This window comes from Enhydra lutris, unplaced genomic scaffold (genome assembly GCF_002288905.1).
Source record: "Enhydra lutris kenyoni isolate GAN:26980312 unplaced genomic scaffold, ASM228890v2 scaffoldscaffold35, whole genome shotgun sequence".
NCBI lineage: Eukaryota > Metazoa > Chordata > Mammalia > Carnivora > Mustelidae > Enhydra > Enhydra lutris.
In genome coordinates this window covers 11,782,431-11,806,696 of record NW_019154119.1, presented here as the reverse complement: position 1 = coordinate 11,806,696, position 24,266 = coordinate 11,782,431, and the positions used below count along the sequence as shown (strand labels likewise).

General features: G+C 42.7%; 1 protein-coding gene across 2 annotated transcripts in view; it reads right to left on the bottom strand.

Moving 5' to 3' along the window:
• Positions 1-24,266, bottom strand: part of LOC111154100 (neuroblastoma amplified sequence) — a 333,307-nt gene that overhangs the window by 114,791 nt on the left and 194,250 nt on the right. For both annotated transcript variants that reach the window (XM_022513484.1, XM_022513482.1), the window contains exons 36-38: positions 13,609-13,773; positions 10,197-10,310; positions 9,534-9,657 (exon numbers count right to left, since the gene is read on the bottom strand). In XM_022513484.1, the coding sequence (XP_022369192.1) occupies positions 9,534-9,657; positions 10,197-10,310; positions 13,609-13,773 (403 nt within the window). The remainder of the gene's footprint in view (positions 1-9,533; positions 9,658-10,196; positions 10,311-13,608; positions 13,774-24,266) is intronic.

The following is a 24,266-nucleotide window of genomic DNA, read 5'->3' as shown; positions in this document are numbered from 1 at the left end:
ACTCTGGAAGGTATGAGAAAGATTTACTTAGTGTGCAGAAATTGCATACTGGGGGCGCCTGGGTGGTTCAGTTGGTTAAGCATCTGCCTTACTCAGGTCATGATCTCCGGGTCCTGGGATCAAGCCCCGAATCGGGCTCCCTGCTCAGCGGGGAGTCTGCTTCTCCCTCAGTCCCCTGCTTGTGCATGCTTTCTCTCTCTCTCTTTCTCTCTCTCTCACTGTCTCTCTCTCAAATAAATAAAATCTTAAGAAAAAAAAGAAATTGCATACTACACACACACACACACACACACACACACACACACACACACAATTCCAGGGCTGCCACTTGACTTCTATCTACCATTTGATACCTGTCTCATAGTCCTTCAGGAACCATATTTTGGAGGGGAGGAAAAAATTCCAATAGTATCACATACTAATAATTCTTTCTGTTTACTTCCTTTCTTATGTAGTTTCTTACAAAGTGACCTACGACTGCATTTCACCTAGTTTTTTTTCCCACCCCCATTTTGTTTTCAGATACTTCCCTTCTTTATGAACAAAGGAAGCCAATTTTCAAATAAGTGTATGTGAACCCACTCATCAATATCAGCTCTTTCTCCCCAAGGAAGCCTTATATTTCAGAAGCCTTATATTTCAGGTGTGTGGCTTTGCCCTAGTTACTGAAGGTCCACACCTCTTAGATTTGTGCTTGGGGCCATTCTGAGGCCCACTGGGAACATCAGTCCCATTACTGATTCTCTTCCAGTCAGATCCAGTTTTTTTTAAATCATGTAATTGACTTAATCTTTCACTCCATTTAACATGCATTTGTCTGTATCCGAAAACCAAAGCACCCTCAATAGATGAAAATACTCCAGCAGCCATTCCAGTGAATATGCTACAGACTCTGAAGGAAATTCCAAAACAAAACAACCCAACAACAAACTAAACAAGGAAAAAGAACAGTGATGACATCACTGAAATAAATGCATAGTCCCCAGGAAATATCTTTCAAGGGGAGGATCTTCATCAGAAATACCTAAGTTTCAGTAGGTTTATTTTTTAAATAGTTATATTATTTCTTAGAAACAACTGACAAGATGATCTCTAGCATTTCTGGAACATATATCATTGCATACAAAGCTTAATGCAGCAGGAAAGAGAAAACAGCTAATTTTCATGATCTCAAAGTATGACAAAAGTCACCTTCAAAAAAAAAAAAAAATCACCTTCAGATGGAATTCGAAAGAATCATCGTTACTTTTACCAAGCAACAAATGTTTGCTCTGACTGAATAATATCCACATAGATTTTATTTCATACTTAAAGTGTGTTTATTTATTTATATATTTATTATAATGCTTTGACATTTTGGGGGGTCTTGATAAACCTGCAAGGACTGCCCTTCGCAAACAAGTTGCCTGCGAGCACACCTTTGATATGCAAAGCAACCAACTCAGAGCCAATACTCTGAACCTCCTTTTCTCACAGGCTTTTATATTCTTTCACACTCCTCTGCCCTCATCAGCCCAGGGTTAGGTCCTGGACAAATTGAGACAGCTCTCTAGCCGGGAGTCTTAACGAAATGATTCACACCATCTATTTTAAGCTTTCTTAAGCTTACCTAGGGAAAACACAATAAAGGTTTTTGCCCCTGCTTTCCTCTCAACCCTCCGCCTACGACTCTGGGCTGACCCAAGTGCTTCCCCCTGGGGCCTGCCCTGACTCCTGTTTCCAGGGTCTGTGAATATAAACTTCTTCCTTCATGACAAACATTTCCACTTCTGGATGTCTTGCCATACCTAAATAAACCCAAAATTCCAGGTACATTTTAGAACAACTAAAACAACATCTATAAACTAATGAGCCAGAATGATTTGGCGAGAAGAAAACGATCCTCAGAAAGTTTTGGGATCAAAACAGAGACCCACCATTTCCTGCATGATTTTGTGTCCCAAAATTCAGAATGTTTAGGACTTTCAGCAAGTTATACTTAAGTATACCACATATTATATGATACCTTCAGCCGGTCTGGGAGCACCCAATGATCAAAGACATTAATATTTCTGCTGTAAAACATTTGAATGCTCACACTAAACGAGATAAAGCAAAGACTTAAATAACCTCATGTCAGCTTAGTTCAGGTTTTGATGCCAAGCAAGTTACAAAAAGTCCTTTTGGTTTTCAAAGCGTTTTGGATTTTAGATCAGAGCCTTAATTTTCCTCACATGTAAACTAGGATTAAATGAAGCAAGTGCAGCTCATCTCTTTAGCACATAGAAAGCACCTAGAAAGCTCCTTCCCCCACCCATATGAACTACAGATTTGTGGAAACAAATAATTTTCCTCATTTCTTCATTTAGGACACTTTTTGATTTCCCCCCAAAATGACAGATAATCAGTTCTTCCATTTGTAATCGCCATGGCGGTAACAGAGGTGATTACTTCCATTTTATATAAATCATAGCTATTAGTGAACTAGCTGCTGCCATTTAGGTGTGTAGACTAATTGCACTGGGAAGACACCAGCAGACTCACAGTCACTCCCGATCAGCTGCCACACCTCTGGGACCACCCTTGTCCTTACTCAGCTTTTTCACACGGAGCACTCAACTTATTTCCACTAGTTATTCCTCACAACCTCTCTGTGGAGGAAGGTAGCTGTTTTCCTCAATCAACAAAGGGGATTTAGAATGAGAGAAAGTCCTTTCAACACGTAAGTAAATCACACCATTCTCGGGGGGAAAAAATGTTCCCTCGAGAGCTCTCCATTCTAACAAACTCAACAGTTCTCTCCTTTCCACTTTCACTCAGGGCTCACCAAAGTATGAGGCACTGCCACGTGGTCCTTCCTTGGCTTCAGGGTCCCAGGGTTCCCCAGTAGCAATCCTCAAATGACCCTCTTCCGTGTGTGTCACCAAACCCTACCCTCCTCAACTGCTGAATGTGGGAGTTCGGTCAGATTATTTCACAACTCTCTGCCAATCCTACTTCACAAGATCTTTCCAGCAGAACTCAGCCAATACCTCAATATATTTCCCCAACCTTTATCTCCAGAGTCCCGACCCCCGGGCCACTTCATAAGACCTACATCACCAAGTGCTTGTTAGGACTCAAACATTCCCCCACATTACTAATTCTTTACCCAGTACCATTCATATTTCTGACAATGGTGCACTGTTCTCCCCACTAGTAAAACATAAAATCCTAGAATCATCTTGGACTTTACTCTATTCTCTGCTCCCAACCATCAGCCGTCCAAGCAAGCTGATGCATTTCCAAAAAACTCTTTCCCACACTTTATATTTTCAGAGACACACACTCTAGTTTAAAAACTGGACTCTTTAACAACCTTCTTCCTATCTTACTTGATGCTTTCAGTCTTCCTCCTCCCAATCCATTCTAAAACAGCACTTTCATACTACTTTTCTATTGATTTTAATCAAGCACTAGTGTAATGTCACAACTTAAAACACACACACACACACACACTCCCCTCTTCAATGGTTTCCCATTTCATAAAGAATAAAAATTAAATTGTAATTTAAAATTGTAAATATGAACCAACATTAATTTATGGTTTTAACTGATATTATCCATATTCTATACACCAGCCAAATTAGTCTGACACGCAAATGACTTAAGTGGAAACTCTGCACTGGGCTCCTGCCATTGCTTTAGGCAACAACAACAATTATTATAAAGCAAAAATACCTATCATTTTTAAAATATCTGCTCTGACAAGCCAGATAGGAGAAAAATGTTTTGCAAGAATTAGCTCTAAGGGTCACAAAAACCTATGACCCTGCGATTGCACTACTGGGTATTTACCCCAAAGATACAGATGTAGTGAAAAGAAGGGCCATCTGTACCCCAATGTTTATAGCAGCAATGGCCACGGTCGCCAAACTGTGGAAAGAACCAAGATGCCCTTCAATGGACGAATGGATAAGGAAGATGTGGTCCATATACACCATGGAGTATTATGCCTCCATCAGAAAGGATGAATACCCAACTTTTGTAGCAACATGGACGGGACTGGAAGAGATTATGCTGAGTGAAATAAGTCAAGCAGAGAGAGTCAATTATCATATGGTTTCACTTATTTGTGGAGCATAAGAAATAACATGGAGGATGTGGGGAGATGGAGAGGAGAAGGGAGTTGAGGGAAATTGGAGGGGGAGGTGAACCATGAGAGACTATGGACTCTGAAAAACAATCTGAGGGTTCTGAAGGGGCGGGGGGATAGGAAGGTGGGTAAGCCTGGTGGTGGGGGTATTATGGAAGGCAGGGATTGCATGGAGCACTGCGTGTGGTGCATAAACAATGAATTCTGGTACACTGAAATTTAAAAAATTAAAAATTAAATTAAAAAAAAAAAAAACACAAAGGAGGTAGTATTACCTCATTGCTTTTACACAGGCTCGGAAGGCTAACACAAATCACCAAAATCAAGAGAGGTGATTCATCTGTCCAGACGGTGTTATGAACTATATGTCTGTGCTCCCCCAAAATTTATTTGTTGAAGCCCTGATTCCCAGCGTGGTGGATGTGGAGACAGGGCCTCTGGAAGGTAGTAAGAGTTACATGAGGTCATGTCCCTGGGCACCAAAACCTTATAGGCAGCACAGAGACTTAAGGATTCTTACAAGGTGGAAATCAAACCCCACACATAGGAAGTTTCTCAGTCTTTGAATCTGCAAGCCACTGAGGCAACATCTGACAAAACTATCAGGGAGAACGTGAAGTAGACTGATCTCACGGGGTCTCACTGGGATTCACCAGATGTCACACTTGCCACAGATGGGAGTCACAGTGATTTTAAATTAACATTAAGGTATACGGAAAAAAAAAAAAAAAAAGCCTACCCTACATTCACTTATCAGTGTGTATGAATTTAATTTGCAAAACTAGTTCTAAAATCTTGAATATAATTCATTTTCTAAACAAGGTATACAGCCAAAATCAGATGAAATCTATGCCCAAGCCTCCGAGCACTAATTCTGTGCAAACTCACCGCCTCTGGAAAGCACTCTATGGTAAATTTAATTCCAGAACTAAATTCACGTAGGAAAGCTGCCCATATTATTGATTTGGAAATCATTAGCCATTAAATCATTCATTTAGCTAAATAAATAATGATCAATTTTCTTCAGCCAGTCTCCATAAAAACCTTTTCATCAACTTTATTAAAAAATTCTGAAAAGTCACATCATGTTGAAAGTTTAATTTGTATCATGACCTACTTATGAACCAAAGTCAGAAGTCATATTTTTACAATTTTTAATTTGGGTCATTTAACCTGTATCACTCTTTAATTCTGCTGAGTTCCTGGCAAATATTGATATTATAAAGTAGCCAAAGATATCTATTTCAGATATATTAGTGTTATCAAGAGATACCTAATATGACAGTATTTACAAACATGCATCATAAATTTTAACCCCAAATGTAAATTAAAGGAAAATTATTAAAATCACTTCTACATTTTAAACAAAAATTCCATTTTTAATATACACAAGGGTTCTGAGAGCTTTTCCCACTCAATTCAAAAAAATTGGAAAAAAATTTTTGATGCTTTAATCGAGTTGGATTCTTTCCCTTGGTGGAGTATTAAAATCTGAGGGTCAGAAAAGACAATGTGAAGAAACACCAGGACTGAAAGGAAACACCTGCAGTCCCAGAAAATCTCACAGACACACTAAGAGGAGCACACACGCCCCGGGGCCTCGCATTCAGCTTCACCCGGCGCGCAGCCTCCCAGGGACTTCGGCCCCAGTGACTGTGATGCGCGCGCCATGCCCACTCTCCGTCAGCGTGGAGGAACACTGCACCCGCCCCACAGAAAACCCGAGCAGCCCTAGAAACGTGTTAGAAATAGACAGAACACTCGGGGTCTGCCCTCAGGTGGGAGAACCCAGACCCAGACATCAAAGGTATGGGTGGCTTTCTCCAGACGATCGGGGGAGAGGCTCAGAAAGCAAGTGTGTCAGTTTGAAGAAGAGACATGATGAGGGGGTCGGGAGGTGGGGAGACGCTGGAAATGTTAAGTGAAAGTTCCAAAGGGTCTGAACCACAGCTTAACAACCAAACTGCTACTCTGAAACTCATGTCATACATGGGCCGCACTTCAGAGGTTCTGAAATACAGGGTCTATACTGGATCCCGGGCTTTAGTACTTCTTAAGAATTCCCTAAGGGGTTCTAGTGTGAAACAAGGATGGAGAATGATAGCCGCTGGCCTTGGAAACCAGAGGAACTGATAATTGGATCAGCTACCGCCAGCGAGGACTCTGAGAACGTTAACGCAGTCTGGGGACCCGTCTACAAAACGGTGCCCACGAGGGCCCATCATCACCACTGGCAAGCAACAGTCCAGGGACAGAACCTACAAGCTACTGTGTCCATTTTACAGATAATGAGGTAAAGAAAAACTCAATAATACTCTTCTGCTTAAAACCCCTACAGCTTTCCATGGAAGGTTCATTTAAAACGTTCAACTTAGCACCTGAGGCCTTACCCCGCTTCCCAGCCTCGTGTTGCCTTGTTTCCTCCCTGGTTGCCCATATATATTCTCCTTTCCAGGTATCAGAATAATCTTCGAATCCTGGGAAAACCGTGATGTTTGCCATCTTTGCTTCTGTGAATTTTATTTCCTCTTCCAAAATACGCCCCTTGTCCCTCTCCCAACCCACCTCTCTCTCAATTCCCAGCCACCCCGCTCTTTTGATCTGCATTGCCCTGTTCATCCTTCAACACCCGGGTGGAGTATCACCAGCTCCCGGAAGCCTCTTCAAACCCCCTTTCCACTCTGATGTCACACGTCTGTAATCGCAGCGCCTCTTGTGGGACTGTTACAGCCCTTATCATACACAAATTAGTCTGTCTCCTCACCTCAACAGTAAGCCCTCTCAAGACAGGACCATGCCTTCCTTAACTTCACATTCCAAGTACAGGGACACTGAAGGACCATTCCTTCCATGAATAATGAAAACGTGGCGAAAAAAGGAACAAGACGGGGATGCCCTGGTTCCTCATCACGTATGCTTCCCCTACCACAAGAGCTCCTGGAAAACACCTATTGGCTTCATGTTTCATGATCACTCGGATGCCTCATCACCAAATTACCAACTGTAGAGATGGCCAAGTACCTAAAGACCCTGTGAGAAGGGGAGGCCTAACAACCCAGAAATCTGTGCCTCACAAGGGCCTTTCACTTTCTCTAGGCAAACAGCTCTGGAAAATAGTAGAAGCCTTCACAAGCAATTTGAGAGGGTCTGCGCCGAGAAGGCTTCCTTCTCTTGGACCTTTATAATCTGATGCCTTTATCTTGCCTTTTTGCAAAGCAGGCCTTTTGTGTGAGAGGTGCTCACACTCACACATCTGTACGCTGCAGGCTAACTAACAGAAAACCCGTGTGTTGGGGTGCCTGGGTGGCTCAGTGGGTTAAGCCTCTGCCTTTGGCTCCAGTCATGATCTCAGGGTCCTGGGATCAAGCCCTGCATCGGGCTCTCTGCTCAACGGGGAGCCTGCTTCTCATTCTCCCTCTGCCTGCCTCTCTGCCTACTTGTGATCTCTCTCTCTGTCAAATAAATAAATAAAATCTTTAAAAAAAAAAAAAAAACTGTGTGAATCAATATTTCTGAACTTCCTGGTTATGATTTCAGTCATTATGATGCCAATCAGTGGGTCATACACTTCTACACCCAACCCACTATTTTCTTAAGGTCTTAGCGTCTATGCATGCAAACCCTCTCAAGAATCCGAGTTTGACCCATAAGCAAATAATTAAAGATCACTTAGCCAGAAGCACGTTTGAGGAACACATGTGTGAAACAGAGGACACCTCCTATTTCTCTGCTACCTGCAGAACTTCACTGTATGGAAAGGTCACGTGTGGTCCACCGAAAGGGGAATAAACCATAATTCCACTGTGAGTTATTTTTACTCTTTGGGACAATTTTATCTTCTCAGCACAAACTCCACTTTGCAAAAATGCTAATTGTTAACAGGTTGGCAAGTCTGGAATGGAATATACCAACAGAACTATACCAAACTAAGTAACACCACGGGCATGTTTTTGTTTGTCCCTGTTACTCCCTTTTTTGATTCAGGGTCTAGCACAGTGCCTTGCAGAGATGGCTGAAACGTGGGCAGGACCCCCACCGCAGTGATCAGACAAAGCTGAATCTGGATGTTCAACCAATCACTGGCTTTGTAACTCCCAACAGCAACAGCAAAAACCAAAATGGTTTCACGTCTCTGAGACATGGTTCTTTATCTCTAAAATAGGACTAATGGTAAGTATCTGGTGGTCTGTTATTAAGTAAGATAATGTACTAATAGCATTTGATATAGAGCTTCTCTTACTGTAGACAAAGTAAATGTTGGCTACAAATGTCTATGGAATTGAAAAAATGCTTAAAAGATAATTAAAGAAAGAAAAGCAAGAAGTAATAAAGAATGATTAAAAGGGTAAACAGCAGTGCAACTCTACTCTTCACATATATTCAGCATTATCTGTAAGGTGTGCCATGAATGTAACAATAGCTTTTTGGATAAGAAAAACAAAATGTCCTCATCAACTGCGAGATACCCTGATTCAGAAATAAAGGTAAAAAGCAAGCACCTCAGAATTGAAGGGACATGGTATACTCAGTAAAAACCTCCAGTATTCAAGAGGCCTCCATAGGGGACAGAACAACGGTATTTGCTTCCCCTCTTCCCAATTACATATAAATACTGATTGAAAGAAGGATTATCCAAAAATGAGTGACAGGTTTTCTGCGAAAACGGCAGTTCTATTTCCCATACACATTTTCCCCACATTTTATTCCATGCAGCAATGTGCTCAGTTAAGACCACATCACCCAAGTTTACTGGCAGCGAGAGACAGCCAGAAATACCTAAGTGGAAGGTGTGGATAGGACTATCAAGGAGACTGCTTTGCCCTCCTTCTCTTTTCTCCTTATTGATGCCTGGGATATAGAGAGATAGCTGGAGCTCCAGCAGCCTTTTTATCATGAGGTATTCACTAAAGAGGGCAGAGCAGAGAGAGTGGGAACTGAAAAAAAAAGTCAAGGAAACTATCCTGGAACCTTAAGAAGAAGGAGGGAGACTAAAGAGAAATAAAGATACAAATGGAAAGGTTATCTTTGGTGAACTTACATACATTTAATTCTTTCCAAAATATTCTACACAGAAAGATATGCAGGCATGTGGAAAATTCTTAAGATGAAATATACACCTACATTCTGTGAAGCAAATACTTAAGGGTTCTTAATTAACGCACAAAATCAGAAATACCTGTAAGAATCACTTCAATTATATCATACTTATCCTTTTAACTCCTCAATATTAGTAAGTATCCAGAAAACAGAAGGTTCTCAAATAAATGTTTTAAATAAATGCATGTTGGTGTCAAGTTAAACTATTCAGAATTAGAAAAATTTATTATTATTTTTCCCCACTCCCATTCACTCGTTTTTCATTTATGGTTTCCCCAATAGGAGTTACACATTGTCAGGGAACTAGAACCTTCTTCCATACCTTCTGTTGTTGGAAATACCTCTTCCCCTTCAGTTTTAGCCTCAGCCAGTTTTCCAGTTCTTAGTAATACCTCTGCAAAGCTTTCCCCTGGAACATGCCGGTGGGGGTCATAGGTCACTGTAGACTAGACAGAAGCAGTTATACCTTTTAGTAGGTGACGCTTTTTTTTTGAAGATATTCTTAGAAGAGTCATAGGATTTTATATCTTTTGATGATTCAAATGATAACTTCTCACTAAAACATATCATTTTATGTAAAGCTTAAAACAGATTTTAATCTCATAATATGTTATAACATACACAAGTCACATAAAACCAGATCACCTAGATGGCTCAGTCAGTTGAGCATCCGACTCCTGATTTCAGCTCTGGTATGATCCCCAGATTATTAGATCAAGCCCAGTATCCAGCTCTGTACACAGCAGGGAGTCTGCTTGAGATTCTCTCTCTCCCTCTCCCCCTCCCCCTCCCCCAATTTGCTCCCTCTCTCTAAAATAAATAAATAAATCTTTTAAAAATATACACATTTTTCAAAAAAGTCACATAAAACCAATGAACAACGTGAGTAAGAATGAAGCTAAAGAAGTACATTCTCAGGAACATTTTAATTTTTGTTTATACTAAAATGCCCAAAACAGCATGAGAGTTGGCTCTGTGTTCTTACCTCTGCGACAAAGGGATCGGAGAGGACAGATTCATAAAAAGGATGACAGCCTTGTTTTTCTAGACCTTCATTGGCTATGGTTCCCATCTGATAAGCACCACCGAATTCCGGCCCCTAAACAGAACAAAGACAAGAACAGTGGATAAAAGGAAAGAGCGCTGGGGGCAGATGGGGAGAGGCGAAGGCAGGGTTATGTGGGGAGAGACGGATCCACGTGCGCGGTGGGATCCACGCAGAGCGCGTCGGCGTGACACGGCCGCCCCGTGGAGCGGTAAGAACGGCACCCACTGTCTAAGAGCAGCACTTCAACCTCAGCCTGCGGTGCCTTCTGATTTCCCTGGTCACTCTGACATCAATGCATCAAAAACAAAGAAGCAATCAGCGTTAAACACACGGCAAGTTCTCTACTACAGTCAGAGTAACCTGCCCAAAACGTCATTCCGTGCATATCGCTCCGCGCTCCGCACGCCTTTAGCAGCTCTGAACGAGACTAGCAGGCCACGGTAGCAAGTCTGAACTATGTAGAATAACATTTAAAGTTCTTCAACGTCCGTCAACATTAAGGGCCAATTCTTCAACCACGATCTACTTCACGTGTCCTACCAGCTTCTAAGCCCTTCGTCCACTCCAAGGGGTTAACCAAGCTGACTGCCTCGGCAGATGCCACCCTGCTTCCAGGCCCAGCTGGGACCTCACCCGCCGAAACCCCACCCGCTGGAGGCAAGATGGAAGTGCGCCCCTTGCCTCATCCCCTGCCGCCCCACAACTGCCTTCAAGACCTGTCAGGAGCCGTCCTTGCTGGCAAGCGCTTTCGGATCCCTAGTAGTTAACCATCTTCAGGTTGACCTTCCTCAGATATAAAGCTCCTCACTGGAAGAGCCAAGTCAAACACAGTCACCCATTCCTCCGAGTTACGGTTAGGGATTAGGGTTGGGGGAGGGGGAGGGTTGGGGTTAGGGTTAGGGGTCCTCACAGGATGCCAACCACAGCCTCGGGAAACCACGAAGGCACTGTTGGAAATGATGACAAGAACGACAACTGACACTTTACAAAAACGATCTGGTATCAGGCATGGGATTACGCACTCATCTGAGGCACATACACTCAAAAAGTCCAAGACGGGAGTCATTTAAAAGTAACCACAGTAACCACCATCATACCCAGTGTGATACACACAATGAGAAGAGACGTGCGGATCTGCCCCCAAGTCAAGCGTACACCACCTCAGTCTGTGGGATCGACATCTTGGCTATGTCACTCTTGTTTTCCCTCTTCCCTGCGTTTCCCACGTCCAGACCATCCGCAGGTCCGCAAGATATATCTCCCACTTCCTTCACGGCTGCCCTGGTCCACCCCCACCACCCCCGCCAAACACTAGACCAGGGACCTCTTTGCCCCTGCTCTGACTCACACCACCAGCTCTCCACACAGCACTTTGATGATCTTAAGGAAAGTAAAGCTGGATCACACAACCGCATCACCTACAGTCTCCAGCAGCTTCCCATCTACTCAGAACAAAATCTGTGGTCCTGACTGGTCTACAAGGCTTTGGATGTTGGCCTCTTCACCACTTCCTTGATCTCATCTCCTATCATTCTCCTGCTGTTCACTCTGTTCATACTACGCAAGCCTCCTTTCTGCTCTACAAAGATGTCAAGCACCTTCCTTCAAAAAGGGCTCTGTACTTGTTCTACTTGGCTTAGCCAGGTTTCCTCTCAGAGTGACTCCTGAGATACCGACCTTCCAATCTAAATCAGACCGTCAATCGCCCAATCAACTCCCCTTAACCAGAAGTTATCCTCACAGCCCTCACTACCACCTACCGTTACAGTATTACACAAATATTTTATTGGTGGGCTTCTTCGTCTCCCCTACTGAAATACAGGCTCCGCACGTGAGGGGTTTTCCAACTCTACTCCCAATCACTAGCACACAGAAAACGCCTGAGGAATATTTGGAGTGTGAATGCAATGAATGATACACCCAGTGAGTGTCTGGGGTGAATTTATAAACAAGCATCTTTCTTTTTCCTCTAAGCCTTCCAGTAAGACCAAGGACTGCAGCGTGAGAGCACAGGGAAGACAGCCCGGGAGGCAAGAGGTTCACTGGTCACAGAAAGTACACTCAATCGTTCTACTGCTCGTCCTGACCTCTGCTTCCAGAACGGGTGAAAGAATCTGGTTACACTGTTCTCTTAACCCAAAGCACCTGCTAAAATCTGAATGTTTGCGTCATCTCCTAAAATTCACATGTTGACATTCTAAGCCCCCAAAACATGATGGTATTAAGAGGTGGGGCCTTTGGGTGTATATACACAGTGGAATATGACTCTGCCATAAAAAAGAACAAGATCCTGTCATCTGCGACAACATGGATGGATTTACAGGGTGTTATACTAAATGAAGTAAGTCAAAAACAGGCAAATATCATACAATTTCACTTACACGTAGAATCTAAAAAACAAATGAGCAAACAAACAAAAAAGCATAAACAGATGCATAAACAAGAGAACTGATGACTACCAGAGGGAAAGGGGTGGGGGATGAGCAAAATGAATGAAGGGGATTGGAAGGTCCAGGCTTCCAGCTAGGGAATGAGTAAGTCACGGGGAACACAGTCACAGGTACTGTAACATTGTTATGTCATGACAGATGGTATTTACACTGTGATGAGTACGACAAAATGGATACAGTTGTCAAATCACTACATTGTGCACTTGAAACTAATGCAACATTCCGCGTTGACTACATTTCAATTAAAAGTAAATACTTTTTTAAAAAAATAAGAGTTGGGGCCTTTGGGAGGTGATGGGCTCAGGAGGTTGGAGCCCTCAGGAATGGGACTAGTGCCCTTATATAAGAGACTACCGAGAGCTCCCTCACCCTCCACCATGTGAGAACACAGCAAGTCGACCCCACCAGGCGCTAAATCTGTCAGAGCTTTCATCTTGGTCTTCCCGGCCTCTAGAACCATGAGGAAGAAATGGTTGTTGTGTAAGCCCCACAGTAAGTGCTATTATCGTTCCAGCAGCCCCAATAACCTTAGCCCCCATGCCCGCTTCCAGGGCTTTTCCTCCACTACTGGCCCGTAGGAATACAGCAAAATCAAGTAAGGACCAATGAAATCATTTTCCTTTTCATCCCACTAAATTTTAATTCTGACATCAAACCCAACCCCACCTCAATCTCTATCAGTGTCTTTCGCAAGCACCCTATGGGAATAGGTTCCATTCTATAAAATAAGTGACTCTTCCCCTATCTGACGGGAGGCCTCGATTTTTTAAGAGATTATTTAATAACCTAGAGAAGAGAAACCTGTTTACAACAGGAAAACAACTGAGAAGCAGTGCTAGTGCTAATGCTTTGACAGAAGCCCCGGGATGGATTTTAAAAAGGACAGAGGCCTTGCTTACATGAAGCGGTCGAAGGTAAGTCAAGGACTTCTTCCACCACTGCCGGTCACTGACCGCCTGCAGCATGGCCTTGGTGGTGGTCGTGGTGCTGGACAGGACCTTCATGGTGGCCGCTGTGCTCCAGTGGAAGAGGTCAGAGTTGCTGCCAGGAACACCGGCTTCGCCCTGGTTAAAACGGAAAATGGCAAAAGCAAAAAATGCACATTGTCTGAAGAACAGAGAGTGATAATGAGACTACTTGCACTTCTCAGACGTGAAGAGAAATTTAACAATCCATCTTTGCCAGCAACAAAAAAATGTGAAACAAAGCACTACTGGCATATTGTACCTCCTTGGATCATTTACAAAAGAAATTGGGGAAAGGAAAAACCGTCATTGTGTATTAGTCCAATAATCCCCTTCAGAAACATTTATGAAGCAAATAGGCTCTTTTTTACCAATCTAATATCCCACCAATGAGAAACTCAGGTTAATTTCTTAGACATTTGAAAATATTTATTATTTAATTATGAAATAAATTATTCATTCAAATAGCACTACAGTGACCCCTCTACAAAGGTAGAGGATTTGGAGGACCCACCTACTAATGTTGAAATGTTTTGTTTTTTGGGGCACCTGGGTGGCTCAGAGGGTTAAGCCTCTATCTTCAGCTCAGGTCATGGTCTCAGGGTCCTGGGATCGAGCCCTGCATCGGGCTCTCTGCTCAGTGGGGAGGAGCCTGCTTCCCTCTCTCTCTGCCTGCCTCTCTGCCTACTTGTGATCTCTCTGTCAAATAAATAAATAAATAAAATCTTTAAAAAAAAAAAAAGGAAATGTTTTGTTTTTTATCTAAATAAGTGGATGATTAACAGTGTTTAAAAGGTTTATAATATGAAACCTCCTGCCAATCTTGAAGCAATCAGCTAAAATTCTGACTCTCCATTTACTTATCTGAGAGATTCCATGTGGAGAAAAATGCTAATACGTTAACATTATTTTAAATAGAAATGACAACAACCACATCTGCTTTTGATCAAAGAAAAACACTACTTGTTCTACAAAAACAAAGTTCTTGGTTTAGTGTTTATCTACTTCCACTTATTTTTTCTTAACTTTCCTGTTTAAATGAAAGCAAAGTTAAGGCCGAGTCCCTCCATTTCAACAGCCTTCCTGATACTGACAGGAGGGCTTCATTTGGCTACTTAGGTCCACATCATATCACCTATTCATGCATTATAAAAGTACTCAAAAACGTAAATCATGTAATCACTCAGTAATTGCCAGGACATCACATATCACAAATACTCCGGATACAAATGCACTGTTGTACACCCAACTGACAGCTGCCTTATATGGTAAGTAGAATTATGGGCCCCCAAAGATGTCCATGTCCTAATTCCTGGAAGCTGGGAATACATTGCATTCCACTGCAAAGGGACTTTGCAGATATGATTAAGGACACACACCTTGAGGTGAAGAGATTATCTAAATTACTGGAGTGGGACTAACCTAGTCACACGAGACTTTAAGCAGAGAACCTTTCCCAGCTAGGGTCACAGAGAGGGTGTCTGGGACATGCCATGTGGCAGAGGCAAGAGAAACCTGGGGCACAAAAGGACTCGACCCATCATTGCCAGCTCTGAAGATGGAGGAAAGGGCCACAAGCCAAGGGATGTGAGTGGCATCTAGAAGCTGAGAATAGCCCTCAGGCATCAGCCAGGTGGGCAACAGGGACCTCAGTCCTATAACCACAAGAAATTGAACTCTGTCAATAACATGAATGAGCATGGAAACCGATCCTCCTTTAGAGGCTCCCGAAAAGAGCACAGCCCTGTTGGCACCATGATTTTGTCCATGTGTGACTAAGGAGAGACCTACCCAAGGCTGCCAGATTTTTATCCCATGGTTAATTAAAAGATAATCAATTTGGACTGTTTAAGTGGCTAAATTTGTAGTGATATGTTACAGAAGCAATAGAAAACAAATATCATCATGTTAGGATACTTAACTTCTAGGAAACTATTGTGAACAGTACTCTTACTTGCAAAAGAAAAGGAATTTAAGCTATACTAACCAATGCTTATAATTTGTCCAGTCTGTTTCTCCTAAGATTTTCTAAACTCTGCTTTTAACATGAAAAAAAAAAAAAAAAGTGTCCCAACAGAAGAAATGATAATTATGTGACATAGTAATGGTGTTAGCTAAGCTACAATGGCAACCATATTGCAATATAAATATATCAAATCAGGGGCCTCTGGGTGGCTCAGGCAATTGAGTGTCCCACTCTTGATCTCAAGGTCATGAGTTCAAGCTCCGAAGGCTCCCCAGGCGATGTGGAGCCTTCTTTAAAAAAAAAAAAAAAAAAAAGTATCAACTCAATAAGCTGTATATCTTAAGCTAACACAACATTTTATGTCAAATATATCTCAATGAAAAAAAAAGTTTTAAAAAATCATGATTCCTGGGACGCCTGGGTGGCTCAGTTGGTTGAGCGGCTGCCTTCGGCTCAGGTCATGGTCCCAGCGTCCTGGGATCGAGTCCCACATCGGGCTCCTTGCTCGGCGGGGAGCCTGCTTCTCCCTCTGCCTCTGCCTGCCACTCTGCCTGTGCTCGTGCTCTCTCTCTTTCTAACAAATAAATAAATAAAATCTTAAAAAAAAAAAAAAAAGAAAAAATCATGATTCCTATGGGCTTTTTGGCCATTGGGAAAAGTATAAACTACCTGCCCAATGCAATCATTATAATTTGATTACGAAAACAACATTAAAAATATGGATGTTAATAAGGAAACAATCATGTTAAGTTGCTTGTATATTGATAAGGGCAACCATGCTAAAAACAACTGTTTGGGGTTTGACTCATTATCCAATGCTTCTGAAAGGACAGGGTAGAAAGTTCGACGTAGGAAAAAACAGAATTCTCCCTCCATGTGTAATAATGACAACAGCCCACCACGGGCCAGGACTGCACGAAGTGCTTCACCTGTGTCCCGGGCATCAAAACTGGAAGGGAACACCAAAAAACACAAATAGTTCTCATGGTAGCATTACTACAATTCCTTTCTTTCCTTAATTTCTTCACTGTGTGAGGAGACAGCAGTGGAGGCTGATTTATTCTCCGCTCCGGTACCATAGACAGCTGGTTCATCAAGTTGGACTTAAGTCAACGTAAGAAAAACAAGCTGATTCCAGCTCCTGCACTCCAGAGGCCCCTTTTTTCTAAGAAGGCCACAACCCTAGCCAACGTGCTTCTGATGGCACAGCAGCAACGTTATCCCAGTTTCCATCCTGCATTTATGGAGGGGGGCCTGCTTCTGCCGGACAACCAGCTCACTGGTCATCGTGCACGTGACCCACCACATCCGGCCTGAGGTCTCCTCTCTGGGCTACTGAAGGGTCTGGAAATCATGTATACTCGGCTTCCCTCGGTTTCTGAGTTCTCCCCCTAATAACTGTGCACAGAGTGGAAACAGCTCCCTGCGTCCCTCTGTGAATAACACTGCCAAAAATAGTTCTTGGCCAGAAATAAAGCTCAGAAGAATCTGAAGTATACATTCTCTCTTTTTATACAGATATAGATACGTAGATACAGCTCTGTCTGTGTATGTGTGTGTGTATATATACACACATATATGTATATGAATATATATAAAATATATAGTAAGCATCTCAATTTATTGGCTATATTTTTGAATTACTTAAAAACCCAGAAACAAATGAGGATTCATTCACTTACTCAGCAGTTGCTGAGTGACTCTTAATTCAGTGTCATGCACGATACCAGGCACTGAGGTGATATGAACAAGTAAGACACAGTCTGTGCTCCCAAGTTGCTCCAAAACTAGGGAGGGAGGCAGAGAAGCAGACCGGTCACTGCAGGGGAATATCGCCTCCTCCAGCCGAGGTGCACGCAAAGCACTATGGGAACACGAAGAGAGGCCATTCCTCCCCGCCTGGAGGCACGATCGCAGAAGACTGCACCGAGAAGGTAATATTCCAGCAGGAAAGAAGACAGGGCCTCCAAAGGAGGAATGGCAGAGATCGTTTCGGGCAGACTTACACAAACGCAAGAGCATGAAATGAAACAACACAGCCAACCGGAGGAATCCTGAGTGAATCAGAGAAGGTGCAGATGCTGGCACACAAGGGCAAGGGGCAGAACACCAGGATGGAAGGAAGGACAGGGGACTGGAGCAAAAGCCCCGCTGAGCAGCCCAGAGCACCTCCGCTGTCGCCCTGACACTGAAGGACTCGCAACAAAGGAAGTCACATAATCAGATTTGTGTTTTAAAAATATTACACCCGGCACAAGAATCCAGTTAGGAGGCTGGTGTGTTAGTCCAAGTTTCAACTTATCAGGGACTGAATTAAGATCATAATGCCACGAACATGTGAGGTCGCCATCGGGTATTTGCCTACCTGAATGAATACATTAAGTGTAAGTGTTTTTATTTCTAGTCCTTCTCAAAGGGAAAAGGGCCTGAGGTAAATCAGATAAGCAGAGAAATCCAACTTTCTAAGAAATAAAGTCCACGGTCACCAGGTGGGTTTTAGTGAAGACCTGAGAGAAAGAAGACAAGAACAGAAGAGAAGTCGGGAACATAAGCAAACATTCATGGTCCGCTGAGCAAGGTTAGATGCGGGGGTGTGGTGGGGGTAAAAGGAGCAACACAAGTTACTGAGGAAGAATGAACAGAGGACCAGGTCCACAGAGGGGACTAAGAAAGATCTAGACACCTTTTCTCCTTCTGTCTAACAGAAGTCCCGGTTACAATATCTAAGAAACATAATGGCTATCATTTACTAAATGCATACTGTGTGTCGGGTACCAGGAAGGGGCTTCCTAGGGTCATTCCTCAGTTTTACAGTAATACTGCAGCCTGGGTAAGAGGATGCCGTATGATGGGAAAGTAAACTGTAGAGCCAGTAAGTGGAATATTCTGCCCACAGGCAATTGGCCTAGGGGTGTCTCTTCTTGACCAGGTCTGGCTAGCGAAATGTGTGGTCCATTTGTTCTTCATAGGGTTCTGACATATTATACACACACACACACACACACACACACACATTTAAGGTCATTTATTCTTCTGTCTTATAAAACTAAAATCTCATTAAAGATGGCCTGAAAAATTCCAAAGATTAGGAGAAAAAAAGATAGTACTTATTCACAGTTCCATGATACAAAGACAATACTGCCAGTAAACATTCTCCCTTCCTGTCTTTAATCCAGGCTTATCGACCTTTCAAGGATAAGATATATTTAAAAAATGTGTTCAGTTTGATAAACCATAACACATCAGCACTTAGTCACAGACCACCGTCCCAGCATCCATCCCAGAAGCTGCTACTGTGGTCATTTTCAGCCACTCCCAGGGCCAAGATAAATGCTATTCACACTTCTGGCAGCATAAATTAGTTCTGTCTATTTTTATACTTTATATGAACAGAATTATGTCCTCTTTTGGGTCTGATCTCTAGCACTCAACATTTTCTAAAGCCTAATATATTTCATCTATAGTAGCTAAATGTTATTCAAATAAGATTTCATGCCACATTTTCAAATCTTGTTCATCATCTTAATCAAGAGGGAATACTGAAGGATTTGAATGTCATCAACTAATCAAGTATAGAACTAAAAATACAAACAAGGTAAGAAATATGGCACTTAAACACAATGCCACTTCACTCAGAGGAAAATCAAGTCAGTTGAAAAATATCAAAAAACACAGACTATACAACAATTATTCCATTTCATAAAATGAACCTAAACTTTACTTCTAGTTCATATGGATAGGCTAACTCAAGACAGGAAATCTCAGATATATAAAACTTAAAAGTCTGCTTCACAAGATAAATGAAATTCACATGCTCAGAAATGTGTAAGATAAAAGGATTGTAAGCAAATCCCCTAATGAGAATTAGATAAAGTAAAATCAAAGGCTCATTTGGACCACAGAAGAAGCATCAAACTTGAGGAGAGTCTACCAAGATTATACTATAACTAGAATAATTAATGAGGAAAATAGTTTTCTTTCAACTACATGTAATGGGGAAAGAAAAGAGAGGTTAGGCAAAATTTACTCCTCAAATGATTACCACTGGCACCTTTTATATTCATAGTTGCACTCTGCTAATTAATTTAGAATGTGTAACAGCAGAAATAGATTAATCCCCCAAACCAAATCAACAACTCCCAGCATAAAATTTAACATGAAATCTCATTAATGTCAAGTGTGTTACATAGCTCAAAGGTTAACTTACTAAGCATTGATAGTATCTTTCAGATTCTCCAACAGACCCCACTACTGCTCAGGTTTATAAGAACAAGAGTAGCTCCCCATGTCAAGTTTGGCTTACAGAAACGATCCTTGCTGAACCATTACTGTAATGAATAATCCATTTTGGAGTTGCTTTCTCTGGTGTCTGGTAACATGTGTTAATTTAACGAGAAAACTCCGTTTGCCCACCATAAACTGAGTTGATGTACACATAAAGCTAGATAAAGATTAGAAAGAGCTCTCAAACTGAACTCATCCACTATCTCATCTCCTCCAACAGATCGTTAGATGATCCAAAGCTCTTCCCTGTACCTGACACAGTAAATTTCACCCTGAACTCAAAATATTAAAAATGCAGTCTTTATTACTAGTGCTGCTACTTTTAGAAGGATCTGTCAGAAGAAGCAGGAGAAAAATCCCCACAAAATAAATCACTCACTATAAAGTCTGACTCTGCTTTAGTTCATCTGCTAATTAACAGGCCAGGTTACAATTTAGATGTTTTCACCTTTGCAAGTCATGAATCCCCTATACTATTCTAATGAAAGCTGTAAGTCCCTTCTCCAGAAAAAATGCGCACATGTGTACACACACATGAACAAAGTCACAAGCAGACACGCACACACACCAAATTTGACACATGATGTCAGAGGCTTTGAGAATCAAACCTTCTTGAATCTCCTAGCATTCTTGGACAAAGATTAAGAGGCATGTAGTTAGGAAAAATAGAGGCATATGATTTTACCATACCCAATTTTTAAATCACTTTTGATAAATGATTTGCAGTTCTAAATGCATCCACAAAATAAATATACTGAACACATACTTCTGGCATGCCTATTATATTTAAGACCCAGTGCTAGGCAACAGAGTTACCATGATGATTAAGATATGGTCCCTGCTCTCAAAGAACTCACACTACATTAGGGAAGAAAGGCAAATAGGAAATTTGCTTTATTTCACCAATGAACTGAGAACTTATCAAATTGGACCACGTTCAAATATTCCTCTCCTTATAATAACAGAATTTACCCCAACCCATCATATCTACATCTTAAATTTCTTCATTTATTTTATTCACATATTCAACAAATATTTTTGACATTAAGTATAACAAGAACAGACACTGTTCTAGATGCTGAAAATAGCAGTGAACAAAACATTGCTCCTGTCACAAAGATCTCCCCTTACATTCCAAGAAGAGATAAACAAAAAATAAATAGAAAGCACGCCAGAGAAGTCTATCAGATCAATGACAGGGGAAGAGCTAGGAAGAAAAACACAGTATGTGGAAGTGTGTGTGCAGAAACCAGAGAAGCTCTCACTGAGGAGACCGGAGACATGTGAGCAGAGACCTGGAAGAAGCGAGGACAAGTCATCTGGACATGCGGGAAAAGAACACGGCAGGGGGAACAGAGCAAGTACAAGGACCCGGAGGGAGAACTTGACGGGAACATTTCAAGAATGGCAAGAAGGTCAAGACCAGGTATGCTGAGCAAAGCCAAATTTGGGGGAAAGAGGGCAGAGGGCAGGAGAGAAGAGATCAAGTCAAACTGCTAGTAGGGAAGACAGATCGTGGGTGTCTTTATAGGACAGAAATCATAAAAACTTATTTGTACTCTAAGGAATGTGGCACAATCTGATATATTTTTGAAGAATCACTCAGGCTGCCTTGTTGAGTCCAGACCGTAGCAAGGAAAAGAACTCAAGCAGGCAGGCAAACAGAACACCACCATCAAACTCTAGGTGAGACACTGCGAGAACTTAGACCAGGGCGCTAGCCGTGGTAAGAGTAAAATATGGCCCAATTCCAAGTCCACTGGGAAAGTGGAGCTGACAGGATTTCTTGACAGACCGCATGTGTTATGTAGGACAGAGAAGGACTGAGGATGACAACAAGGTTTATGACCTAAACAACTAGAAAGATGGAGCTGCCATGTTCTGACGTAGGACACGGCACAGAAGGAGCACCATGTTAGCCTGGGGGACGCATGGGATGTGAAAATCAGCGGTTCACATTGAACACACTGAGATGGAAGTCCGCAAGAAAGGTAAGTACAGATGCTGGGTTGGCGGTCGCACGTACAAGCCTGGAACTCAGAAGACCAGGGCTCGAGCTATAAGCAGGGACTCATCTGCACAAAGTTGATATTTAAAGTGATGATAATGGGTGCAATCATTCAGGAATGAGCACAGCAGAGAAGAGACTGAAAGACTGAGACCTGGGGTATCTACCATTTAAGCTGGGGAAATGAGGAAGGACCAGCAAACACGATGAGACTAAGCAGACAAGGAGGCATAACGAAGACAAAGAGGTTATCCCTGAAACAAGTATGTATCCAAGGTCAAATAAGATAAAGGCAGATGTGACCCGTGAATTTAGCGACAAGAGGTCACTGGTGTTCCAAACACAAGCTGTTGTGATGAAACAGGGAGGAGGAAAGAGACTCGTGGTGAGTAGGTAAAAGGTAACAGGGGAAAAGAGGATGAGGCCACTGCTAGTGCAAAACAAAAGCAGAGGAAAAGTCCCCCAGAAGAGTGCGTATGAGCCCCTGCAGGGCCAAGTGGTCCTGTCACCAGGCCTCCTCTTAAAAGGAAAGGGGGACGCCTGGGTGGCTCGGTTGGTTAGGCAGCTGCCTTCAGCTCAGGTCATGATACCAGAATCCTGGGATCAAGTCCCGCATCGGGCTCCTTGTTCAGCCAGGAGCCTGCTTCTCTTTCTCCCTCTGCCTGCTGCTCCCCTTGCCTGTTCTCTCTCTCTCTCTGCCAAATAAATAAATAAAATCTTAAAAAAAAAAAAAAGAAAACTGTCGAATCCCTCAGAATTCACTGAAAATAAAAAATATTATTTACAAAAAGTTATCTTCTCAAGTGGATTTAAATGGCAAGACTAATTAAAAAGTAAAAACCGTATTTTCTTTGTTATGAAAAGAGTCAAAGAAACTTAAACAAAACAAAACAAATATGTTAGAAACGCATGAGCCCTATGAGGAAAGGGCGAGATGAAAGAACAAAGCCGGGAATACCAACGGAGGCGTGAAAGGAGGCAGCTACCCTAAGCCTTTGTGAGGAGTGGGAATCTGTGACAGAGATTCTCCGAGCCAATCAGAATGACAGGCTGGGAGAAGTCAAGATGGCGGAGAAGTAGCAGCTGAGACTACTTCAGGTAGCGGGAGATCAGCTAGATAGCTTATCTAAAGATTGCAAACACCTACAAATCCAACGGGAGATCAAAGAGAAGAAGAACAGCAACCCTAGAAACAGAAAATCAACCACTTTCTGAAAGGTAGGACGGGCGGAGAAGTGAATCCAAAGCGACGGGAAGATAGACCGCGGGGGGAGGGGCCGGCTCCCGGCAAGCGGCGGAGCAACGGAGCACAAAATCGGGACTTTTAAAAGTCTGTTCCGCTGAGGGACATCGCTCCAGAGGCTTAACCGGGGTGAAGCCCGCGTGGGGTCAGCGTGGCCTCAGGTCCCGCAGGGTCACAGAAGGATCGGGGGTGTCTGAGTGTCGCAGAGCTTACAGGTATTAGAACGGGGAAGCCGGCTACAGAGACAGAGCCGAGGAGTGAGCTCACAGCTCGGGGTTACCTTGAACCGGTCGCAGGCTCGGTCAGCTCGGACGCGGCCGGAGGCAGGGTGACGGGAGTAAATCGGCGCTGTTCTCTGAGGGCGCACTGAGGAGTGGGGCCCCGGGCTCTCGGCTCCTCCGGGCCAGAGACCGGGAGGCCGCCATCTTCATTCCCGCCCTCCGGACTCTACGGAAAGCGCTCAGGGAACAAAAGCTCCCAAAAGCGAACCCGAGCGGATTACTCAGCCCGGCCCCTGGTAAGGGCGGTGCAACTCCGCCCGGGGCAAAGACACTTGAGAATCACTACAACAGGCCCCTCCCCGAGAAAATCAACAAGAAACCCAGCCAGGATCAAGTTCACCTACCAAGGAGTGCAGTTTCAATACCAAGGAGAGCAGCGGAATTCCAAAGGAGGAGAAAGCAAAGCACGGAACTCATGGCTTTCTCCCCTGATTCTTTAGCCTTGCAGTTAATTTAATTTTTTTTCTTTTTCAATTTATTTTTCTTCTTCTGCTAAATTTTTTTAACTTTTACCCTTTCCTTTTTTAACGTTTTTTAACTAGTTTATCTAATATATATATTCTTTTTTTCCTTTTTATATTTTTTCTTTATTGGTTTTCTTTTTTTAGTTGTTTCTTTTTTTTTTCTTTTTTTTTTTCTTCTTTCTGAACCTCTTTTTATCCCCTTTCTCCCCCCTCACGATTTGGGATCTCTTCTGATTTGGCTAAAGCATATTTTCCTGGGGTTGTTGCCACCCTTTTAGTATTTCACTTGCTCCTTCATATACTCTTATCTGGACAAAATGACAAGGCGGAAAAATTCACCACAAAA